Source organism: Sapajus apella, unplaced genomic scaffold (assembly GCF_009761245.1).
Source record: "Sapajus apella isolate SASKATOON/1434 unplaced genomic scaffold, GSC_monkey_1.0 scaffold36, whole genome shotgun sequence".
NCBI lineage: Eukaryota > Metazoa > Chordata > Mammalia > Primates > Cebidae > Sapajus > Sapajus apella.
Genome location: NW_022436976.1, coordinates 33311415 through 33333364, shown reverse-complemented (window position 1 = coordinate 33333364; position 21950 = coordinate 33311415). Strand labels below are relative to the sequence as shown.

General features: G+C 38.1%; 1 protein-coding gene and 1 long non-coding RNA gene across 11 annotated transcripts in view; both read right to left on the bottom strand.

Moving 5' to 3' along the window:
- Nucleotides 1-21950, bottom strand: part of TUT4 (terminal uridylyl transferase 4) — a 135606-nt gene that overhangs the window by 21720 nt on the left and 91936 nt on the right. For 9 of the 10 annotated variants that reach the window (XM_032296999.1, XM_032296995.1, XM_032297000.1 and 6 more), the window contains 8 exons: nucleotides 21779-21836; nucleotides 21575-21678; nucleotides 21197-21286; nucleotides 17564-17677; nucleotides 5912-5989; nucleotides 5590-5767; nucleotides 5276-5323; nucleotides 5106-5188 (listed from right to left, as the gene is read on the bottom strand). In XM_032296999.1, coding sequence (XP_032152890.1) covers nucleotides 5106-5188; nucleotides 5276-5323; nucleotides 5590-5767; nucleotides 5912-5989; nucleotides 17564-17677; nucleotides 21197-21286; nucleotides 21575-21678; nucleotides 21779-21836 — 753 coding nt within the window. The remainder of the gene's footprint in view (nucleotides 1-5105; nucleotides 5189-5275; nucleotides 5324-5589; nucleotides 5768-5911; nucleotides 5990-17563; nucleotides 17678-21196; nucleotides 21287-21574; nucleotides 21679-21778; nucleotides 21837-21950) is intronic. The other variant, XM_032297003.1, reaches the window with a different exon arrangement.
- Nucleotides 8678-9207, bottom strand: LOC116564042. Its single transcript, XR_004274698.1, has 2 exons — nucleotides 9168-9207; nucleotides 8678-9031 (listed from the first exon to the last, which is right to left on the bottom strand). It is a non-coding gene; the product is annotated as an uncharacterized LOC116564042 (long non-coding RNA).

Here is a 21950-nt window from a genome sequence, read left to right as displayed (position 1 = left end):
TAATAGGGACAAGCGTTTCTTTTAGAGAAGACAAAAATGTTCTAAAATTAAATTGTGGTGATGTTTGCACAATCCTGTATTTATACTAATAAAAAACCACTGAATTGCACAATGAGTTGTACATAATGTGGACTCTATTCCAATGAAGCTGTTTGGTTTGGTTTTTTAGAGACAGCATCTCACTATGTTAGCCAGGCTGGTCTTGAACTCCTGGCCTCAAGAGATCTTCCTGCCCTGGGCTTCCAAAGCAATGAGAGTAGAGGAATGAGCCACCATGCCCATCCTGTGTGTGTGTGTTTTTTTTAAAGATGAGAGATATAATTCTTCATTACTAATGATAAATCAATATAACTAATTAAAATCACCATCCTATTTTTTTGCCGGGACAAAAATTTACCCAGTTGCTTAAGACAGAAACCTAGGAAGCATCCTAACTTCTTCTCTTTCACCTATTACTTCTAATTAATGACCAAGTTGTATCCATTCTATTATTGATTATCGCTTGAATTCACTTTTCTCTAACCTTACACCCTAGTTAGGGTGGTCTACACCTGAGGCGAGCAAACTTATTCTGTAAAGAGTCAAGCAGTAAATATTTTAGGTGTTGTGAAAAAATTGAAGATGTAATATAGGTACTTATATAACAGATTTCCACAAAAAATATTACTGAAGAAATGTTAAATATGCTAATAGTAATAATTTTTTATAAGTTGACTAATAAGAATATAATTATTTTAGAGGCAGAAAATAGTTCACTTAATTGGAGTTCAAAGTTAGTATTCCCTATCATTCAAATTGATAGCAACTGTTCATCTGTCAGTGTTGATCTGCCATTACATTTTATGTATTTTAACTGAAAATGTTTTTCACAGATGAAGAGGTTGAAGATACAGAGCAGACAGAATAATCTGGAGTACATATGTAAAAACTAATCTTTCATAAAGGAAGGATACCTGCAGATGCAGGCAGATTTATAGATCTAGAAGCAGAAAGCTAAAGGACTATTTATTTGATACTATGTACTGTCTCAGAGGAAAAGCATCTACTGGAGTGAGAAGGGGAGAGGTAAAGGGTGGGACAAAGTGCAGGGCATACTGCATTTTTTTTGTTTTGTTTTTTGAGACAGAGTCTCATTCTGTTGCCCAGGCTGGAGAGCACTGGCACAATCTCAGCTCACTGCAACCTCTGCTCCCGGGTTCAAGCGATTCTCCTGCCTCAGTCTCCCGAGTAGCTGGAACTACAGGTGCACGCCACCACACCAGGCTTTATTTATTTTTTTATTTTATTTTATTTTATTTTATTTTATTTTATTTTATTTTTAGTAGAGACGAGGTTTCACCCTGTTGGCCAGACTGGTCTCAAAACTCCTGACCTCATGATCCGCCTGCCTCAGCCTCCCAAAATGCTGGGATTATAGGCATGAGCCACTGCACCTGGCCAGCATACTGCATTTTAAGTAAAATAAGTAAATTTGAAATAGTTCTAATAGAATAGGAGCTAAAGGTAACTAAAGAAATATGACTGTCAGACAGCACTGAAAGTCCAGTTGAGGCTGGTTAAACATTTATGATTGTACTACATACTTAAAACTGTCTAGCTTTTTGACTTTTATCCATTAGTGTACAGCTACCCAAGCAGAGCCACATGGTGGACAGCAGAATTCATATAAGGCAAAATACAGAAGAGTACACAGGAAGGACAGCGGCACAAAGGAATTTAAGGTATATGCTAGACGGCCAGCCACAGTGGCTCACACCTGTAATCCCAGTACTCTGGGAGGCCAAGCTGGACAGATCACTTGAGGTCAGGAGTTTGAGATCAGCCTGGCCAGTGTGGTAAAATCCTGTCTCTAATAAAAATACAAAATTTATCTGGGTGTGGTGGTATGCGCCTGTGCCTGTAATTCCAGCTACTCAGAAGGCCAACACGGGAGGATCGCTTGAATCCCGGAGGTAGGGGTTGCAGTGAGCTGGGATGACACCACTGCACTCCAGCCTGGGTGACAGACTGAGACTCCATTTCAAAAAAAAAAAGAAGAAAAAAAGGGTATATGATAGAGAGCAGACAAAATCTAAGTTAAATGGGGAAGAAAAATGACAGAAGACAGCTGATGAACAGGGACAAAATGGGTCAATATATAAGAAGATATAATTATGCAGAAAAATAATTGAAAGAACAAGAAATACACTTCTCTTTATCTTTCATTAATTTAAGGAAATAAGGCAAATATATCTTCTATGCTATGATAATCTCAGTAACTATAAGTGAAATAGGTATAAGCATGAAAGACTATGTACAAGAACATTTTCGACAATACAGGTTGAGTATCCCTTAATATACATGATGCTTGGGGTCAGAAGTGTTTGGATTCTGGAATACTTGCATTATATTTATGCCAGTTGAGCATCCCAAATCAGAAAATCTGAAGTCTGAAATGCTCCTATGAGCATTTCCTTTCAGAGTCTTGTCAGTACTCAGTAAGTTTCAGATTTCAGATTTGGGAAGCTCAACCTGTGTAAGTTATAACACTGATATAATGAAGATAACCTAAAAGATCATCAAAAGAAAAGTTAGATAAACTAGTATATCCAAGTTATGGAATACTACATACTGACTTTGGAAAGAGAATAAAGTAAATCAAAAAATGATTAGCAGTCTCATGGGCCCCTTCTGCTAGGCCCCAAATGACATTCAAGACCAAAGACTTTGATATTTATGTGTAACTCAGGGCTAATTATAATATATTGCATTATTAAGAATTGCTAAAAATTTGTATGCATAAACTAAAATTGGCACATTTCCAGTTTACTGAGGACTCTAATTTAGTATTCTACTAAAAAGTCTCAGCCAGGCACAGTGGCTCACGCCTGTAATCCTAGCACTTTGGGAGGCTGAAAAGAGTGGATCACCTGAGGTGAGGAGTTCAAGACCACACTGACCAACATGGTGAAACCCCGTCTCTACTAAAAATACAAAATTAGCTGGGCGTAGTGGCACATGCCTGTGCCATACCAGCTACTCAGGTGGCTGAGGCAGAAGAATCGCTTCAGCCTGGGAGGCACCACTGCATTATTGCCTGGGCAACAGAGCGAGATTCCATCTTTTAAAAAAAAAAAAAAAAAAAAGTGCCACTACATGGTGTTGAGCATGATGACTCATGCCTGAAATTTTAGCACTTAGGAGGCAAAGGCAGGAGGATCACTTAAGCCCAGGCGTTAAGGCTGCAGTGAGCTATGATCACACCACTGCACTCCAGCCTGAGCACAAGAGCAATACCCTGTATCAAAAAAACAAAAATAAACAAAAAGGTCTGACTGCATACAACACTCGCATATATAAACACAGATAGTTGGAATTCTCACAATTCTCAGATAAAATGCTTTGACAGTGTATCATCATACATGTTTTGATCTGTTTTTCATTGTTTCTATTTCAATTAAAATATTAGTAAAATCAGGGCAGGCGCAGTGGCTCATGCCTGTAATCCCAGGACTTTGGGAGGCTGAGGCGGGAAGATCACCTGAGGTCAGGAGTTCAAGATCAACCTGGCCAACATGGTGAAATCCTTGTCTCTACTAAAAATACAAAAATCAGCCAGGCATGATGGCAGGCACCTGAAATCCCAGCTACTCGGGAGGCTGAGGCTGGGAGTAAGAGAATCGCTTGAATCCAGAAGGCGGAGGTTGCAGTGAGCCAAGATCTCACCACTGGACTCCAGCATGGGCAACAGAGCAGGACTCTGTCTCAAAAAAAGAAAAAAGGTAAAATTATTGTTTAGTTTTCCTTTTTTTAGTCATTTTGTTCTTACATTTTTTGAGCATTGTTTCAAATTTTATTATTTCTCTCCATTGTAATTATTATCACCCCCATAAGAGGACAGAAAATAGAAAGTATCTGAGAACCATTGCTCCAAGGGAAAAAAGACTTCTCTCTGCTTTTCTTATTCTACCCTCAAGAAAGTGGACACCTGAAACTGGACTGAACAAGTTCAAGGACATTCACTATGTAATGTAAATGCATGTTTGTTGTGATGGTTAATCTGAGTGTCAATTTGACTGGATTGAAAGATACAAACTATTAATCCTGGGTGTGTCTGCATGGGTGTTGCCAAAAGAGATTAACATTTGAGTCAGTGGGCTGAAGAAGGCACATCCGCCCTTAATCTGGTGGGCACAATGTAATAATCTTCCAGTGAATATAAAGCAGGCAGAAAAACTTGAAAAGGCAAGATGAGCCTAGCCTACCAGCCTACATCTTTCTCCCATGCTGGATGCTTCCTGCCCTCAAACATCGGACTCCAAGTTCTTCAGTTTTGGGAGTCGAACTGGCTCTCCTTGGTCCTCAGCTTGCAGACAATCTATTGTGGAACCTTGAGATCTTGTAAGTTAATGCTTAATAAACTCATATATATCTCCTATTAGCGCTGTCTGTCTAAGAGAACCCTAATAACATTTGTTCCCTTTCTTGAGATTTCTTCTAAGTCTCTTGCTCTGAAGTTGAAACCTCCTGTAGTCTCCCTAACCATAAGAAAGTAGGCAAAAACCAGAGTGAGACAAAGGGGAATGTGTGACACTCTGCCACCCAATTCAGGCAAAAGGAAACTTCTCCGTTCCATGCCATCTAATTCAGCTTACCAAAGCTATACAAAAATTAGAGAACTCCCCACAAATAATAAAGTCTTTCCCTGCTTTTGTCTTCTCTGTGTATATTTTCACCAAGATTTCTAGAGATAAATGAGGAACAATGAGCAGCGCCTAAAATTCAACAATCCAGAGTCTTGATTATCTAACTCTCATTCACTCAACAAATGCTTACTTGGTACATCCAATGTGCCAAACACTATGTATGTACTGGAAATAGAAAGGTGAACCTTACAGATGTGAATCCTGTCTTCATGGAGTTTACAGTCTAGTGGAGAAGACAGAATTTAACAAATAAAATTAAAAATATGTGTATCTCATTATGGGCTATGATAAATGCAATAAGAAAAAATATACAAAGCTATGACCATCTCTTTCCCTGTATCATCAATTTGGAAACAGGATTAAGTTTCTTGTTCTATTTTAAAAAAGAAAAGGTTCACAATTCATATAATGTAAACTTACAGCTTCTCTGCCAATGAGTGGATAAAAAGGGGTACCAAAAAGTTTCCTTCCATTGATAAATGCTTTCATGATGAAATTGGTCACTGTTAAAGAAAGAAAAAAACCATAAAAATGCAAACATTAATGTGTCAAAGTTTTAAAATCAGAGAATCTCTATATTTAAAACTTACTCTTTCTAGAAACTCCAGCACCAAGGTTATGATTCAAGTCAAAAGGGTCTATAAAAGAAATATATCAATTATTAAGAATTACATTCACTGTACCATAAAAATGTACTTAGTAGACATTACTAAAGTCTAATACTTACATGTACTCAGACTATACAAATCAGCAAATTATTCCTCTAAAATTACACATTAAGGGATGAAAACTGATACAAATCAAAAGGAAGAATCTTCCAAATCCTAATGTATTTCAGTTTTTCCCTCAATTTCCTTGGCTAAATTTTGGTTATTCCTGAATTAGTATCAGCTTAAATTACTACCTTCAATTGCAATGCACTTGGATGTCCACTGCTTCTCAAAAGTTGTCAAAAGCTTTTTCTGCCGAATGCTAATTACATATTCCTTGAAATCAAACTCTTCAGTATAGAAACGAAGCAGTCCCAACCAAAGCTCCCCTAATGATTCTGTGTTCTTTCCAAGTGAAGGTAAACGCTTTTTCTACATATAAAAAAAAGAAAAGAACAGAACAATGTCTATACTATCCAAAATATGGACAGCAAACCCAAGTAAAATTATTAAATTATACAAATCCTAACACATATCAGTGAGCATTCTACAACATAAAGACTATTTTTAAATTACCAGTTCTTCTGTTTTATCAAAGAAAAAAGCATTCCATCCATCAACCATTCTCTGTGGAATCTGTTTTCCATCAAAGATCTGCATAAAAAAATTAATTGTATTATTAGATTTCAAGTGATCCAACACAAAGGCCCAAATACTGTGGTATCATTTTAGAATTTACCTAAAAGACATACTGAAATACTTCTTCCAAAAAGAACATGTTAGAATGATGGTATAATTTGATGCCAAGAAACTAATGAATAAAACGTATTTGTAAGACCAAAGCTAGAAAAGGATATCTTAAGAGCATCAAACTCCAAGTGATACGTTTGATGTTATTTGATGTTACCTACTTGGCCTATCAAAACACATCCAGTCCAAGAATACTGAAGCAAAATGAAAAAAAGAAAACGAAAACAGCAGTTTCATCAAAGGATCACAGATATAAAAATACAAAACAGATAATACCTACTGACTGTGCACCCAAAGGAAATCAACAGAACTGTTTTGGGACCTAGTATCTTTAATCATTTATCTGTATCAGGTAAGGCTAAAAATCAATTGGACAATCATTTTTTAAAAAGGGAAAATTAGGGCTGGGCACAGTGGCTTACGCCTGTAATCCCAACACTTTGGGAGTGGATCACAAAGGCAAGTGGATCACAAATTCAGACCAGCTTGGCCAACATGGTGAAACTCCATCTCTGCTAAAGATACAAAAAAAATTAGCCAGGCATGGTGGCACGCGCCTGTAATCCCAGCAACTCACAAGGCTGAGGCAGGAGAATCACTTGAACCCAGGAGGCGGAGGTTGCAGTGAGCCAAGATCACGCCACTGCACTCCAGCCTCACCAAAAAAAAAAAAAAAAAAAAAAAAAAGAAATTAGAAAGCTTTCCCTTACATTTTGATAAAGATTATAAACCTTATTAATTATAAATGATAATTCACTGTCCTAAGGAAGGAGAAGAAAAAATGCTATTTTACAAGAAGAAAAGTATCCCATAAGATGACTGTGTAACTGACTTCCACAAGTAATTGAGACTTTTATCTAAAGGAGGCTTAAGAAAGAGATGCGATAAAGTAGGAAGGTACAATAGATTCAGTCAGCAGACCTCATTTCTAGCCTCCATCCTGAGGAACAGTAATACTGGACAAGACCATCATCTCCCTAAATGCTCGGTTTTTCCAGTAAAAATGAGAAAAGGCTATATAAATTAGTCAGTAGTTTATAAATGGAGAAAACATACCACAGTACCTTTTCTTTACCCTCTACCCCAACTAATGGGTCCCAGACTGTATATAGTTAAACCAGAATACCATTTAAAACCACTAAATAAGGTGGGCCTGTTCCAATGGCCTTTTCCATTTTTGAGGTGACAGTAATTGATACTGGCCCCTCCAATTTTATTCTCAGATTTAAGTTATTTGTGGGTAAGGACTATGGCTTATTTCTGAAACCCAGAACCCTACTAGACCAAAGCCACGCAGAGAACACTTAATATATGTTTATTGAATGAACATATTTACTACATAAGTATGTTACACAGAGATCAAGTTTCCAGGGACTAGGGCTAATAAGTTGCTTTTTTATATTTAAATATTACTTAAATACATACAGTTTACCAAAAGTCACCTGGCATATATTCTGATATTTCATAAATCAAAAAAGTGAAAGACTGAGGCCAGGGGTGGTGGCTCACGCCTATAATCCCAGCACTTTGGGAGGCCAAGGCTGGCAGATCACCTGAGGTCAGGAATTCAAGACACGCCTGGCCAACATGGTGAAACCTCATCTCTACTAAAAACACAAAAAATTGGCCAGGCATGGTAGCTTGTGCCTGTAGTCCCAGCTACTTGGAGGCTGAGGCAGGAGAATTGCTTGAACCCAGGAGGTAGAGGTTAAAATGAGCTGAGATCGCACCACTGTATTGCAGCTGGGTGACACCATGAGACTCTGTCTCAAAAGCAAAGAAAAAAAAAAAAAAGTGAGAGAATAGCAATTAATTACAGCTATTAATATCTGAAACAAAAGACACAGGACCTCTGACCTCAAGAAAGAAGTGCAGAAGCCAGGCGCAGTGGCTCACACCTGTAATCCCAGCACTTTGGGGGGCTAAAGTGGGTGGATCACCTGAGGTCAGGAATTCGAGACCAGCCTGACCAACATGGAGAAACCCCATCACTACTAAAAATACAAAATTAGCTAAGCATGGTGACACATGCCTAAAATCCCAGCTACTCGCGAGGCTGGGCCAGGAGAATTGCTTGAACCTGGGAAGTGGAGGTTGCGGTGGGCCGAGATAGTGCCATTGCACTCCAGACTGGGCAAGAAGAACAAAACTCCGTCTCAAAAAAAAAGAATAAAAGAAAGAAGTGAAGATATTAAGAGGCTGAAGTATATTATTTTACCCTTAAAGATTCAGATGCTATTATAGGTATTTCATGTTTTGTAAAAATATATTTATTTGCCAGATACTGAAATAAACAGGCTACCTCTTTAGAACCCTGTTTTCAGATAATTCATACTTCACTCGGAGTAACAAAAATCCAACTCTTTAGATCTTGATTGTTTTTAAAAGAGACTTCATACTTTTCAGTAATATCTATGATCCAATCCAACTATGTTGGCTGATAATGCAGTGGAGTAGGTCTGAGGGCCTTGGAAAGTTAACTCATCACTCACTTGGTCTATTCTTTTGAATTCTCATGTTTTACTAGGTTTAATTCTCCCCACTTTGTTTCAGCCCTCAGAAGTACTAATGCTATCCACTCTTTTACACACACACACACAGACACACACACACACTCTCTCTCTTCCTCTCCCTGCTGTCTCTCTGTTCTCTCTCTCATTAAACACAAATCATCCTCCACTCAGCACTCACTCAGTCCTCCCTCTAAACAAATAAGTCAATCATAAGGATCACCAAATAAGTCAATCCTATGTATATAAAGAATGAGCCTAAACATTTCCACATTTCTTATCTTATTGTGATATTCTAATATGTACTGCTATATATAAATTGTTTTTTTTTTTTTCTTTTTAGACAGAGTCTCATTCTGTCACCCAGGGTGGAGTGCAGTGGCACAATCTCAGCTCACTGCAACCTCCACCTCGCCAGTTCAAACCATTCTTGTGTCTGTCTCTCCTGAGTAGCTGGGATTACAGGCATGTGCTACCATGCCCAGCTAATTTTTGTATTTTTTAGTAGAGACAGGGTTTCACCATATTGGCCAGGCTGGTCTTGAACTCCTGACCTCAAATAATCCACCCACCTCAACCTCCCAAAGTGCTGGGATTACAGATGTGAGCCACAACACCCGGCCTAAATTGTAATTTTTTAGTTGCAGTAAAATACACAAAATATAAAATTTACCATCATAAACATATACTTCTTTGGCATAAGTATAGTCACACTGTTGTGCTACCATTACCACCATCCATTCACAGAATTCTTTTTTATTTTTATTTTATTTTGTTTTTTAACTTTTTTTTTTTTTTTTTAAAGATGGGATTTCACCATGTTGGTCAGGCTGGTCTTGAACTCCTGACCTCAGGTGATCTACCCGCCTTGGCCTCCAAAGTGCTTGGATTACGGGCGTGAGCCACCACGCCCGGCCCCATTCACAGAATTCTTATCATCTGGTACAACTGAAACTCTGTATTTATTAAACTATTCCTATTTCTCCCTCCTTGATTCCCTGGCAACCACCATTCTATTTTCTGTCTCTATGAATTTGACTATTCTAGGTACCTCATATAAGTGGAATCAAACAGTATTTGTCTTTCTGTGACTGGATTATTTCACTTTGCATAATGTCCTCGAGGTTAATCCATTAAGTTGCCATTTTTAAGCTGATAAACGTTGAAAAAAACATTTTCATAAAATCATGTGTGAAGACCCCCAAATCTGTGTTGGAATTAATTTTTATGTGAAAATTTGCTTTTACTTATGATGATTTCATAGGGTACAGCAAAAATCTTCTGCCTAGGGAAGCTCCTTTTGACCTAAAGAACTTTGTATTGCCGACCATCAAAAAATTGCTCTTAGCTGAGTCATAGTAATGCCCAGCCACTTAAAGTTAAGTTTAATTACAGATGAAAGCAGACATCATTAGCTTCATTAAACATATCTTTACACTTAAAAGATGATTGATGCCTATGGACAAAACTTAAATTGATGCCAGAGCAATGGACAATGAGGTCCCATATGACAACCATTAAAAAAGGCCAGAAACAAAAATCCATGTATCATCAGTCTATCTCCATCTCAAAGTCCCTCAAAATCAAACTTCATTATGATAGGAAACATTTCATGAGCTGTCTCTCATTTGATCAATATAAGCAGATGTCAAACGGCTAATGAAAGAATTTTGATAGCTGAATATGCTAGTCCTACCTAGATTTTTCCAATAATAATATTGCTGATGCTGCTAATGATCATAAATCATAATAGTAAAAATAATAAAAGCAAGCGCCATTTATGAATGCCTACTTTAGCACCTACTACATTCAAAAGCATTCAACATTTCTGTTCCTCATATCGACACTGAAATATTGTCATTATTACATTTTGAATGATGATGAAACTCAGACTCATGCAGATTGTTGAAGGCCAAAATGTTAGTATTAGGATTCTGACTAGTTACCTCTGCCTTCAAACACCATGCCCTGCTACTTCCATTACATCATGCTACTACCTCAGTGACTCCTAACCCATGAGTAAGGAGAGAATACAGACAAACCGCCAAAAAAAACAAATTTGTGGTCCATTTTTGTTAATCATAGTATCCTGACAAAGTGGCAAATGATATTAATGGAAAAACAGTAAACACAATCCCCTATTTAAAGGCTAAACAATGATTAGAATAATACAGAGAGTAATACTGGCCTTTGCAGGCCTAATTAATTTATGGTAAATTTAAAATATCCTCCAGTGAACGAATTTGTTAAAAAACAAATCACTCCTAGACAGGCTAATTAAGAAAAAAAGAGAAGGTATATAAATGACTAACAACAGAAAAAGAGGACATCTATACTTATCTCGTGGACATTAAAAAAATTAAAAAAAAAAAAATACTATGAACCACAATTTTGATAACCTAGATGAGACGAACCAATTCCTTAAAAGACACAATATGCCGGCCAGGCGCAGTGGCTCATGCCTGTAATCCCAGCACTTTGGGAGGCTGAAGTGGGCAGATCATCTAAGGTCAGGAGTTCGAAACCAGCCTGGTCAACACAGTGAAACCCTGTCTCTACTAAAAATACAAAAATTAGCTGGGCATGGTAGCAGGCACCTGTAATCCCAGCTACTCCAGGAGACTGAGGCAAGAGAACTGCTTGAACCTGGGAGGCAGAGGTTACAGTGAGCTGAGATCGTGCCACTGCACTCCAGCCTGGGTGACAGAGCAAGACTGTCAAAAAAAAAAAAAAAAAAAAAAAGACAATATGCCAAAACTCACACAAGAAACAGAAAATGTAAATAGACCTGTATTAAAGAAACTGAATCAATAATTAATAACCATCCAAAAGAGAAAGCACTAGGCCTACATGGTTTCACTAATGAATTCTACCAAACATTTAAGGAAGAAATTAAATCAATTCTCGAAGAATTAATTAGGAAGTATTTCTTCTGCCTCATGTCTTTCAGAAGACAGAAACAGAAGGGATTCTTCCTAACTCACTCTATGAGGCCAGCATTACCCTAATATGAAAACCACACAAAGACATTATAAGTAAACTACAGACTAATCTCTCATAAACAAAGATACAAAAAATCCTCAACAAAGTATTAGCAAATCAAACCCAATAATACGTAAAAGAGTTAAACAAAGCAGGTTCCACATCTGAAAATCAACTGATATAATTGTGATATTATAAAACATATATTTGGCCTCCAAATCCATTTCCTGACATACAACTCATAACATCCTTGGAATCTCTAGAGAGATGTCTTTTCGTATGCAAGCAAGTTGACTACTGGCTGACAACCCTTAAGCAGTTTTAAAATGGAGGCTGGTCACCAGAAAGACCAAGGCATGATTACAGGGTTGGGACTTTCAGCCCTATACCCCAACCTTTGGGGAGGGGAGAGGGGCTAAAGGTTAAGTTGATCCCCAATGGCCAATGGCTTGGCTTACTCAGTCTTGCCTATGTAATGAAGCCTCCATAAAAACCCAAAAGTCTGGGTCCAAAGAGCTTCTTGATAGTTGAATACATGGAGGTTCCTAGATGATAGTATGCCCTGACAGGGCATAAGGTTCCCTATCCCTTTTCCCATACCCTGCCTTACGTATTTCTTCATCTATATCCTCTGTAATATCCCTTATAATAAACCAGTAAGCCAAGTAAATGCTTCTCTGAGTTCTGTGAGCCACTCTAGCAAATTAATCAAATCCAAAGAGGAGGTCACAGGAACCCAATCAGAAGTTCTGGAGGCCTCGACCTGCAACTGGGGTCTGAACTGGGGATAGTCTTGTGGGACTGAGCCCTCATCCAGTGGAATCTGATGCTACAGATGGTGTCGGAATTGAATTGGAAGACACCCAACTGGTGTCCAAAGCAGAAGTGTCTGCTTGCTTGATGTGTGGGGAAAACCCTCCACACATTTAGTCACAAGAGAAGTCTTCTGTTGGGGTCTGGGCAGGGTGGCTCACACCTGTAATCCCAGCACTTTGGGAGGCCAAGGTGGGTGGATCACCTGAGGTCAGGAGTTTGAGACCAGCCTGCATGGCGAAACCCTGTCTCTACTAAAAATATAAAAAATTAGCCGGGCATGGTGGCAGGTGCCTGTAATCCCAGCTACACGGGAGGCTGAGGCAGGACAATCGCTTGAACCCGGGAGGTGGAGGTTGCAGTGAGCCGAGATTGTGCCATTGCACTCCAGCATGGGCGACAAGAGCAAAATTATATCTCAAAAAAAAAAGGAAGAAAAAACATTTTGGGTTTGAGTGTGTGTTTTCTTCTTTGTAACCCATTGCCTCAACAGGCTAAAGAAGAAAAGTCACAGGTTAATAGATATAGAAAAAGCATTTGACAAAATACACCCATTCATGATAAAAACTCTGTAAACCAGGAATGGAGGAACATTTCCTCAGCTTGTTAAAGAAATATACAAAAACCCTACAGCTAACATCATACTCAAATGGTGAAAAACTCAAAGCTTTCCCTTGTAAAATCAGGAATAATACAAGGATGCTCTCTTTCACCAATCCTTTTCAACATCTGGAAAGTCTCAGGTAATGGAATACTGGAAGTTCTAGCTATTGCAATGAAAAAAGAAAAGGAAATAAAAGGTATACACATTGGGAAAAAGTAAAACTGTTCATATAAGACATAATAATCTATGCATAAAATCCAAACTGAAAAAAATACTCCAAGAACTAATAAGCAATTACAGCAAATTTACAAGACACAAGATTAATATACAAAATCCAAATTCTTTCTTAGATACATGCAACGAACAAGTGGAATTTGAAATTAGAAATACAATAAATACCATTTATAATACCACCAAAAAATGAAATACATAGGTATAAGTCTAATAGAATAAATGCAAGGTCTACCTGAGGAAAACTACAAAACTCTGATAAGGAAAATCAAAAAACTAAATAAATGGAGAGATGTTCCATTATTATTGACAGGAAGACCCAAAACTGTCAAGATGTCAGTTCTTCCCAACTTAGTCTACAGATTCAATTCAATCCCAATCAAAATTCTTGCAAGTCATTTTGTGGATACTGACAAACTAATTCTAAAGTTTACATAGAGAGGCAAAAGATTCAGAATAGATAACACAATATGGAAGGAGAGGAACAAAGCTGGAGGACTGACACAACCCAACCACAAGACTTATTATAATGCTACCATAAATAAGAGAGTATGGCATTCGTGAAATAATAAACAAATAAATCAATGGAACAGTAGAGGGCCCAAAAGTATACCCACATATAATCCACTGGTCCTTGAAAAAGGAGCAAAGGTAATACAATGGAGAAATGATAGTCTTTTCAACAAGTCGTATGGACATCCACATGCAAAACAATGAATCTAGGCATAGATTTTACACCCTTCACAAAAAATTGACTCAGCCGGGCATGTTGACTCACGCCTGTAATCCCAGAACTCTGAAAGGCCGAGGTGGGCGGATCACGAGGTCAGGAGTTTCAGACCAGCCAGGCCAACATGATGAAACCCTGTCTCTACCAAAAAATGCAAAAATTAGCCGGGTGTGGTGACAGGCACCTGTAATCCCAGCTATTAGGGAGGCTGAGGCAGGAGAATCGCTTGAAACCAGGAGGCAGAGGTTGCAGTGAGCCAAGACCATGCCATTGCACTCTAGCCTGGGTGACAGAGCAAGACACCATCTCAAAAAACAAACCAAAAAACCAAACCTCTCAATGGGTCATAGACCTAAACATAAAATAAAACTTCTGGAAGGTAACACAAGAGAAAATCCATATGACCTTGAGTATAGTGACACAACACCAAAGCCAAGAGCTATGAAACAAATAATTGACAAGATGAACTTCAGTAAAATTAAAATTTTCCGATCTGCAAAAGATAACGTCAAGTGAATGAACAAACAAGCCACAGACATGGAGAACATGGTTGCAAAACACAAATCTGATAAAGAACTATTATTCAAAATATAAAAAGAACTAAACTCAACAGTTAGAAAATAACCTGTTTAAAAAATGGACCTAAGACCTTAACACTTCACCAAAGAAAACAGAATAGCAAATAAGCATATGAAAAGATTTCAACATAATGTCATCAGGGAGATGCAAATTAAAACAACAAAGGGCCAGGTGAAGTGGCTCACACCTGTAATCCCAGCACTTTGGGAGGCCAAGGCAGGCAAATTACTTGGGCCCAGGAGTTCGAGACCAACCTGGGCAACATGGAGAAACCCTATCTCTAAAAGCATACAAAAATTAGCCACACATGGTGGCTCATGCCAGTAGTCCCAGCTACTTGGGAGGCTGACGCAGGAGGATCACTTGAGCCCAGGAAGTGGAGGTCGCTGTGAGCGGAGATTGTGCCACTGTAATCTAGCCTGGGCAACAGAGCAAGACCCTGTCTCAAAAATAAACACATAAATAAAACAAAATACTAAGTTGGTGCAAAAGTAATTGGGGTTTTGCCATTAAAAGTAATCTCACACTTTGAGGGGTGAGGTGGGCTTGAGCCCAGGAGTTCAAGACCAGCCTGAGCAACGTGGCAAAACCCCATCTCTACTAAATATACAAAAAAAATTAGCTGGGTGTGGTGGTGTGTGCCAGTAGTCCCAGCTACTCAGGAGGCTGAGGTGGGAGAATCACCTTAGCCTAGGAGGTTGAGGCTGCAGGAACCCTGACTGCACCACCATACTCCAGCCTGGCAAATGAGGGCAAGACACTGTCTCAGAAAAAGAAATAAATACTATTACACAACTGAGAGAATGGCCACAATCCAGAACATGGACAAGTACTCAGACGATGGGTGGATGTGGAGCAACAGGCACTCTCACACATTGCTGGTAGAAAAGCAAACTCATAAAGCCACTTTGGAAAACAGCTGGCCATTTCTTACAAAACTCAACAACTTGTATATATGATTCACCAATGTGACTCCTTCGTATTCACCCAAAAGACTTGAAAACTATATACATACAAAAACCTGCACACAGATGTTTATAAGTTTTATTCATAATAGCCAAAATTTGGCAGTAACACAGATGCTCTTCCATATGTGAATGAATAAACTGTAGTACATCCAGACAATGGAATATTACTGAGCACTAAAAAGAAATGACAGACCAGGTGTGGTAGCTCATGCTTGTAATCCCAGCACTTTGGGAGGCCGAGGCAGGCAGATCACCTGAGGTCAGGAGTTCGAGACCAGCCTGGCCAACATGGTGAAACCCTGTCTCTACTAAAAATACAAAAATTAGAAGGTGTGAGCACATGCCTGTAATCCCAGCTACTCGGGAAGCTCAGGCAAGAGAATGGCTTGAATCGCTTGAACACAGGAGGTAGAGGGTGCAGTGAGCTGAGATCATGCCACAGCACTCCAGCCTGGGCAACAGAGCGAGACTCTGTCTCACAAAAAAAAAAAAAAAAAAAAAAAAAAATTAGAGGTTTGAGAAAAAATTCTAAAAATTAAAAAACTAACAAAAAAACAAACAAATGAGCTATCAAGCTATGAAAAGACATGAAGGAAATTTAAATACATATTACTGAGTGATGGAAGTCAATCTGAAAAGGCTACATAACTATATGATAGAAAAGGTAAAACTATGAAGACAGTACAAAGATCAGTGGTTGCCAGGGTTGAGAGAAGAGGAGAATGACCAGGCAAAGTACAAAAAATTTTTAAGGCAGTGAAAATAGTCTATATAATACTATAATGACATATATTGATACATCATTGATTATGATAAAATGTGTACATCATTATATATCATCCAAACCCTTAGAATATACAACACCAAGAGTAAATGTTAATTGCAAACCATGGACTTTGGGTGATTATATGTCAATGTAGGTCATCAGTTGTAATAAATGTACCACTCTGGTGGAGTTAGTGATGGGGGAGGTTATGCATGTGTGGGTAAAGGAGATACGCTGGAAACTCTTTACCTTCCTCTCAGTTTTGCTGTGAACTTAAAACTGCTCTTAAAAAATACTTTAAACACACACCCAAACATACATCACCCAACACAGATTCAGCAACTTAAAATCTTTGGCTAGAAAAGGATTTAAACAAAAATTTAAAATTTTTTTTTCCCTTACACTGTTTAAAAGAGGGAAAGAAATGCTGGTAAAACCATATATATTCATTAGAACTTCTTAAAACTTACTAAGGCTATCTGACATCTACTATATGGCTTATTATTTTGTGATTTTCTTCTTTGCCATAACTATCAAAGTTTATGTGAAATCAGAATATGTGATTTTCCAACCAATTCTGATGCTTGTCTCTTAACTGAAAATAGTCACCATTCTAAAAAATTAGAATTGGATCCTCCCTAATGCCTATAAATCTACTTTGTGCCAAGAATTGGGAGGGATAGATGGATGATTAATATCTCCTTTGTACCAATTTCCGAGAGTATAAATTGACTACAAAAAGGAACTTTATGAGTCACCAATTCTGAGTGCATGAGTATAATCTGTTTCTTTCAATGTACATTCTTGTGTTTAATGCAATGAATATGACTTTAGAAGGCATAAGGAAGAATTTCCTTGGGTTCATTCTTAACCAAAATTTACAAGGTTGATCATGGTACACATAAGAATCAATCAATCTTCGCTGCCAGGCAACAGGAGGGAAAATATTCTAGAAAGAAACTTGTGTACTTGCATCTTTGAGACTATAAAATATATGAGTTCATGGCTGGCTACAAGAACTTCACAGTCATCCTTAGCACTGTAGGACTGTAAAATTTAAAAACGTTACAAAAGATATTCAACATTTCTGCTCATCTAATATTCTTTTGGTAGTCTATATTCTCCCATAATAAATTTTTCAAAAATATTCAATAATTATAGCATTAATGGAAAGAGAAAACTTAGGACATCCATGACGGAAAAATCCTTCATGACGACATGAACCAAGCAAAATCTCCTGTATTTAGATCTATTGTTTTCATAAAAACTCCTTCATGGTTTTCTTAAACACCTACCTCTTGTAGAACTGGGATAACAGGTGGCTTTCTCTGCTGCAGAAAGTACAGCACCATAAGGATATATGCATATGAAGATAAACTTCCCCTGGAAGCATCCCCAATGTCACATCGCTAAAAAACAACATGATTGAAAACAAAACTTCAGAGTCTTACACCATGCAGAAATACTGAGTATTCTGCCACATCATTTTTTTCTAAACCCACAGAACTGGGTTAAACTGGGTTAAAAACAAGCTGCTCTAGGCTGGGTGCACCGTCTATAATCCCAACGCTCTGGGAGGCCAAGGTGAAAGAATAGTTTGAGCCTGGGAGGTCAAGACCTGCCTGGGTAAGGTAGTGAGACTCCCTCTCTACAAACAAAAAACTGCTATACATGATGTGGGGAAATAGGTACTCTCATACACTGCAAGTGAGAGTAAATTAATGCAAACACTATGAAGAATAGTTTGACAATATCACAATTACAAAAGCACATTTTCTTTGAACTAGAAATCCTATTCTAAGAATATACCCTGCAAACATGCCAAAAATATGTGAAATAACTAAGAAGGTTTCTTTAATTCTAACACTGTTATAATAGCAAAAATTAGAAATAATTTTAGGTTCATCAGTAAAGCACAGGTTTAAAATAACTAAGGATTATTTACGTAATGGAAAGGTATGCAGACATTAAAAAAGAACAAGGTCCTTGATGGTCTAGTAGTTAGGAAAAATATCTTTTTTAATAAATAAAAAATAAATGAGTCCAAGAGTTCAAGACCAGTCTGGGCAACACGGCGAAACCCCTTCTCTACAAAAAATACAGCAACAGCTAGGCATGGTGGCAGATGCCTGTATTCCCAGCTACTCAGAAGGCTGAGGTGGGAGGATCAATTAGGCCCAGGAGGTCCAGGCTGCAGCATGCAGTAATCACATCACTTTATTCCAGCCTGGGCAACAGAGTGGGACCCTGTCTCAAAAATAAAAATAAAGGCTGGGCAAGATGGCTCACACCTCTAATCACAGCACTTTGGGAGGCTGAGGTGGGCGGGTCACCTGATGTCAGGAGTTCGAGGCTAGCCCATCTAACATGGCAAAACACTGTCTCTACTAAATTACAAAAAGTAGCCGGTCGTGGTAGCAGGCAACTATAATCCCAGCTACTTGGCAGGCTGAGGCAGGGAGAAATGCTTGAACCCAGGAGGTGGAGGCTGCAGTGAGCTAAGATTGTGCCACTGCACTCCAGCCTGGGTGACAGAGCAAGACGCCATCTCAAAAACAAAAAAAGAAAATTAAAATTTAAAAAAAGAGAACAAGTGAGTTATTCTACTAATAAGAAATTATCTCCAAGATCTACTGCTAGGTTAAAAAAGAAAAGCAAAGTGCAAAACAATATATTCAGTGTGTTTATATCTGTAATAAAAAGGAGATGGGAAATTTATGTATTTCCTAGTACTGGTATAATATATTTCTGGAAGGATGCAGGGAAACTCTTAACACTGGCTGTCTCCAGCAAGAGGCAATGATTGGCTAGGAGGTAAGTATGGAAGGAAGATTTTCCATTTTCTACCATAAGTTCTTTTAGACCTTTTGAATTATTTTTTTCAATCTTTGAGACAGAGTCTCACTCTTTTGCCCAGGCTGGAATACAGTGGCATGATCTCAGCTCACTGCAACCTCTCTAACTCTTGGTCTCAAGCAATTCTCGTGCCTCAGCCTCCCAAGAATCTGGGACTGCAGGTGTATGCCACCACAACTGGCTGACCTTTTGAATTCTGAACACATGATTATGTTGGCCATTCAAACAATTTTAAATTTTAAAAAATAAAAATAAAATAAAAACCTGGCTGGGCTCAGTGGTTCATGCCTCTTATGCCAACACTTTGGGTGGGATGCACAAGACAGACTGATTGCTTCAGCCCAGGGGTGAGACTAGCCTGGGCAATACGATGAGACTCTGTCTCTACAAAAAAGACAAAAATTAGTCGGAGGTGGCAGCATCTACCTGTAGTCCCAGCTACTTGGGAGGCTGAGGCAGGAGGATCGCCTAAGCCTGGGAGTTTGAGGCTGCAGTGAGCCATGATCATACCACTGAACTCCAGCCTGGGCAACAGAGCGAGACACTGTCTCAAAAAAAAAAAAAAAAAAAAAAAAAAAAGTGAAAGAATCTTCAGAGACTTCTTCCCTTGAGCAAGGATTTAGCTTATCTATATTTAAAGGGGAAAGAAGTGATTTTTTTTTTTTTTTTTTTTTTTTGAGACAGAGTCTCACTCTGTCGCCCAGGCTGGAGTGCAGTGACGCAATTTCAGCTCACTGCAATCTCGACCTCCTGGGTTCAAGCAATTCTTCTGCCTCAACCTCTGAGTTGCTGGGACTACAGGAGCGTGCTACCAGGCCAGGCTAATAGTTTTCTATTTTTAGTAGAGACTAGGTTTCACTGTGTTAGCCACAATGGTCTTGATCTCCTGACTTGTGATCCCCCCTGCCTCAGCCACCCAAAGTGGTAGAATTACAGGCATGAGCCACCATGCCCGGTGGAGTTATTTTATTAACAAAATTCTATGTAGTTATAACAAAACTGTCATGTTAGAGTTACCTTGTTAGGTCAATCTAGAAAAAGCGGCATATCAAGTCTTACATGTAGTGTGTGCCTGAATGCTCTTCTGAGAAACACTCTTGTCTACAAAGACATGTATAGGAATATCTTTAAAAATATGCTTTCCAGCTGAACACAGTGGCTCATGCCTATAATCCCAACACTTTGGGAGGCCAAAGCTGGAGTATCACTTGAGGTCACAAGCGCAAGACCAGCCTGGCCAACATGGTGAAACCCTGTCTCTACTAAAAATACAAAATTTAGCCAGGCATGATGGTGAGTGCCTGTAATCCCAGCTACTTGGGAGGCTGAGGCAGGAAAATCATTTGAACCTGGGAGGTGGAGGTTGCAGTGAGCAGAGATCGCACCACTGCACTCCAGCCTGAGCGACAGAGTAAGACTCCATCTCAACAACAACAACAAAATTCCTTTTCTAATAGGAAAGAGGAAGCTTTATGAAATGAAAATCTGACCAAGTTTCTCCCCTACTAAAACTCTTCCACTAACATACTCATAAAGTTAATCATTTTACTGAGGAGCTGCCATAAAGCAGGCACTACATTGAACTAGGGAAACAGAGGTCCCTCTCCTCATCTAGTTTACACATTTAGCAAAAGAACAAGAAAACTAAATTCAATGTCTTAATAAATGTTATAATAGGAAAAGTATAAGGTATTATTGGTATTGTTTTGTTTTCTGGGTCAGAAAAATTTATCACTAAACTCAAATACATTACTTAACCCAGAAATTCTTAACTAGGATGGTATACCAACTCCCACGCCAGTGGTTGAAAATCAACTGCATTGAGAAATTTTACTGCTGAGGAACTGACTAGTGAGTTGCACATGGGAATAGAGCACATACAGGAAAAAGACTAAGAGCCACCCTACTCTGATAGGTATCAATTCAACCTATACAATACTGAAACTTTCTTTTTTAAAAGCTCAGATAAACAAAATTGAGACAATATTTTTCACGAATCTGACATTAGTATGTTTCACTTTCATTATCACGAGCATTACTACAAAGCAGATCATTAATTTTTTCATAAATACCTTAGCAAACACTTTCATAGTATATCCCAAATACTGCACTCTAGGATCAATAGCTGCATAAGTAGCTAGCATTCTTGTGTTATGTTGAGCCTGAAAAATAATTACATATTTGAAAGCATTTCAAATTTTTAAAAATTAAACTACAAATCAGATTTAAAAATATAATACACTCCAAATACAAAATATACAAATGTACAATATCTATTAATGAGTCAAACAAAAACTGATCTTCAATCTGAAGGAAATAGCAAGATGACTAATAAAATACTTTTTTCTTATATTGTTTACATTTGAAAGTTTTAAACACAAAGATAGAGTCTGTAATCTGTAAACTTGTAAAATGAAAAGTTTATTCATGGCCCGTAAAGATAAACTTACCAATGTATTATATAAACTGATATCGCCTTCTAACCCACTTCGTCTGTGTTCAAATTTTACTATAGGCACTTTGGCAGTAGTTATAGGCAAAATGTTTCTTAAACCTAATTAAAAAAAAAAAAAAAGACTTCAGTAGGTTAAGTAATGTTCGTAATGCTAAAAAAAATTTTCTTTGGTTTTAAAGATAAGATTGAAAATTCATACCTGGATGTCTCTTAAGAATTTTTGCCAAATTTTCAATTATTTCCTTACAATTTAATTTCTAAAAAACAAACGAAATAAAGTTTGACTCAATGTCACCTTGTGCAAATTCTACTTTAGGCATTTAGTAGCATTTAAAATTTCCAGCCATAAAGCTCTATAATAACCTTGCTAC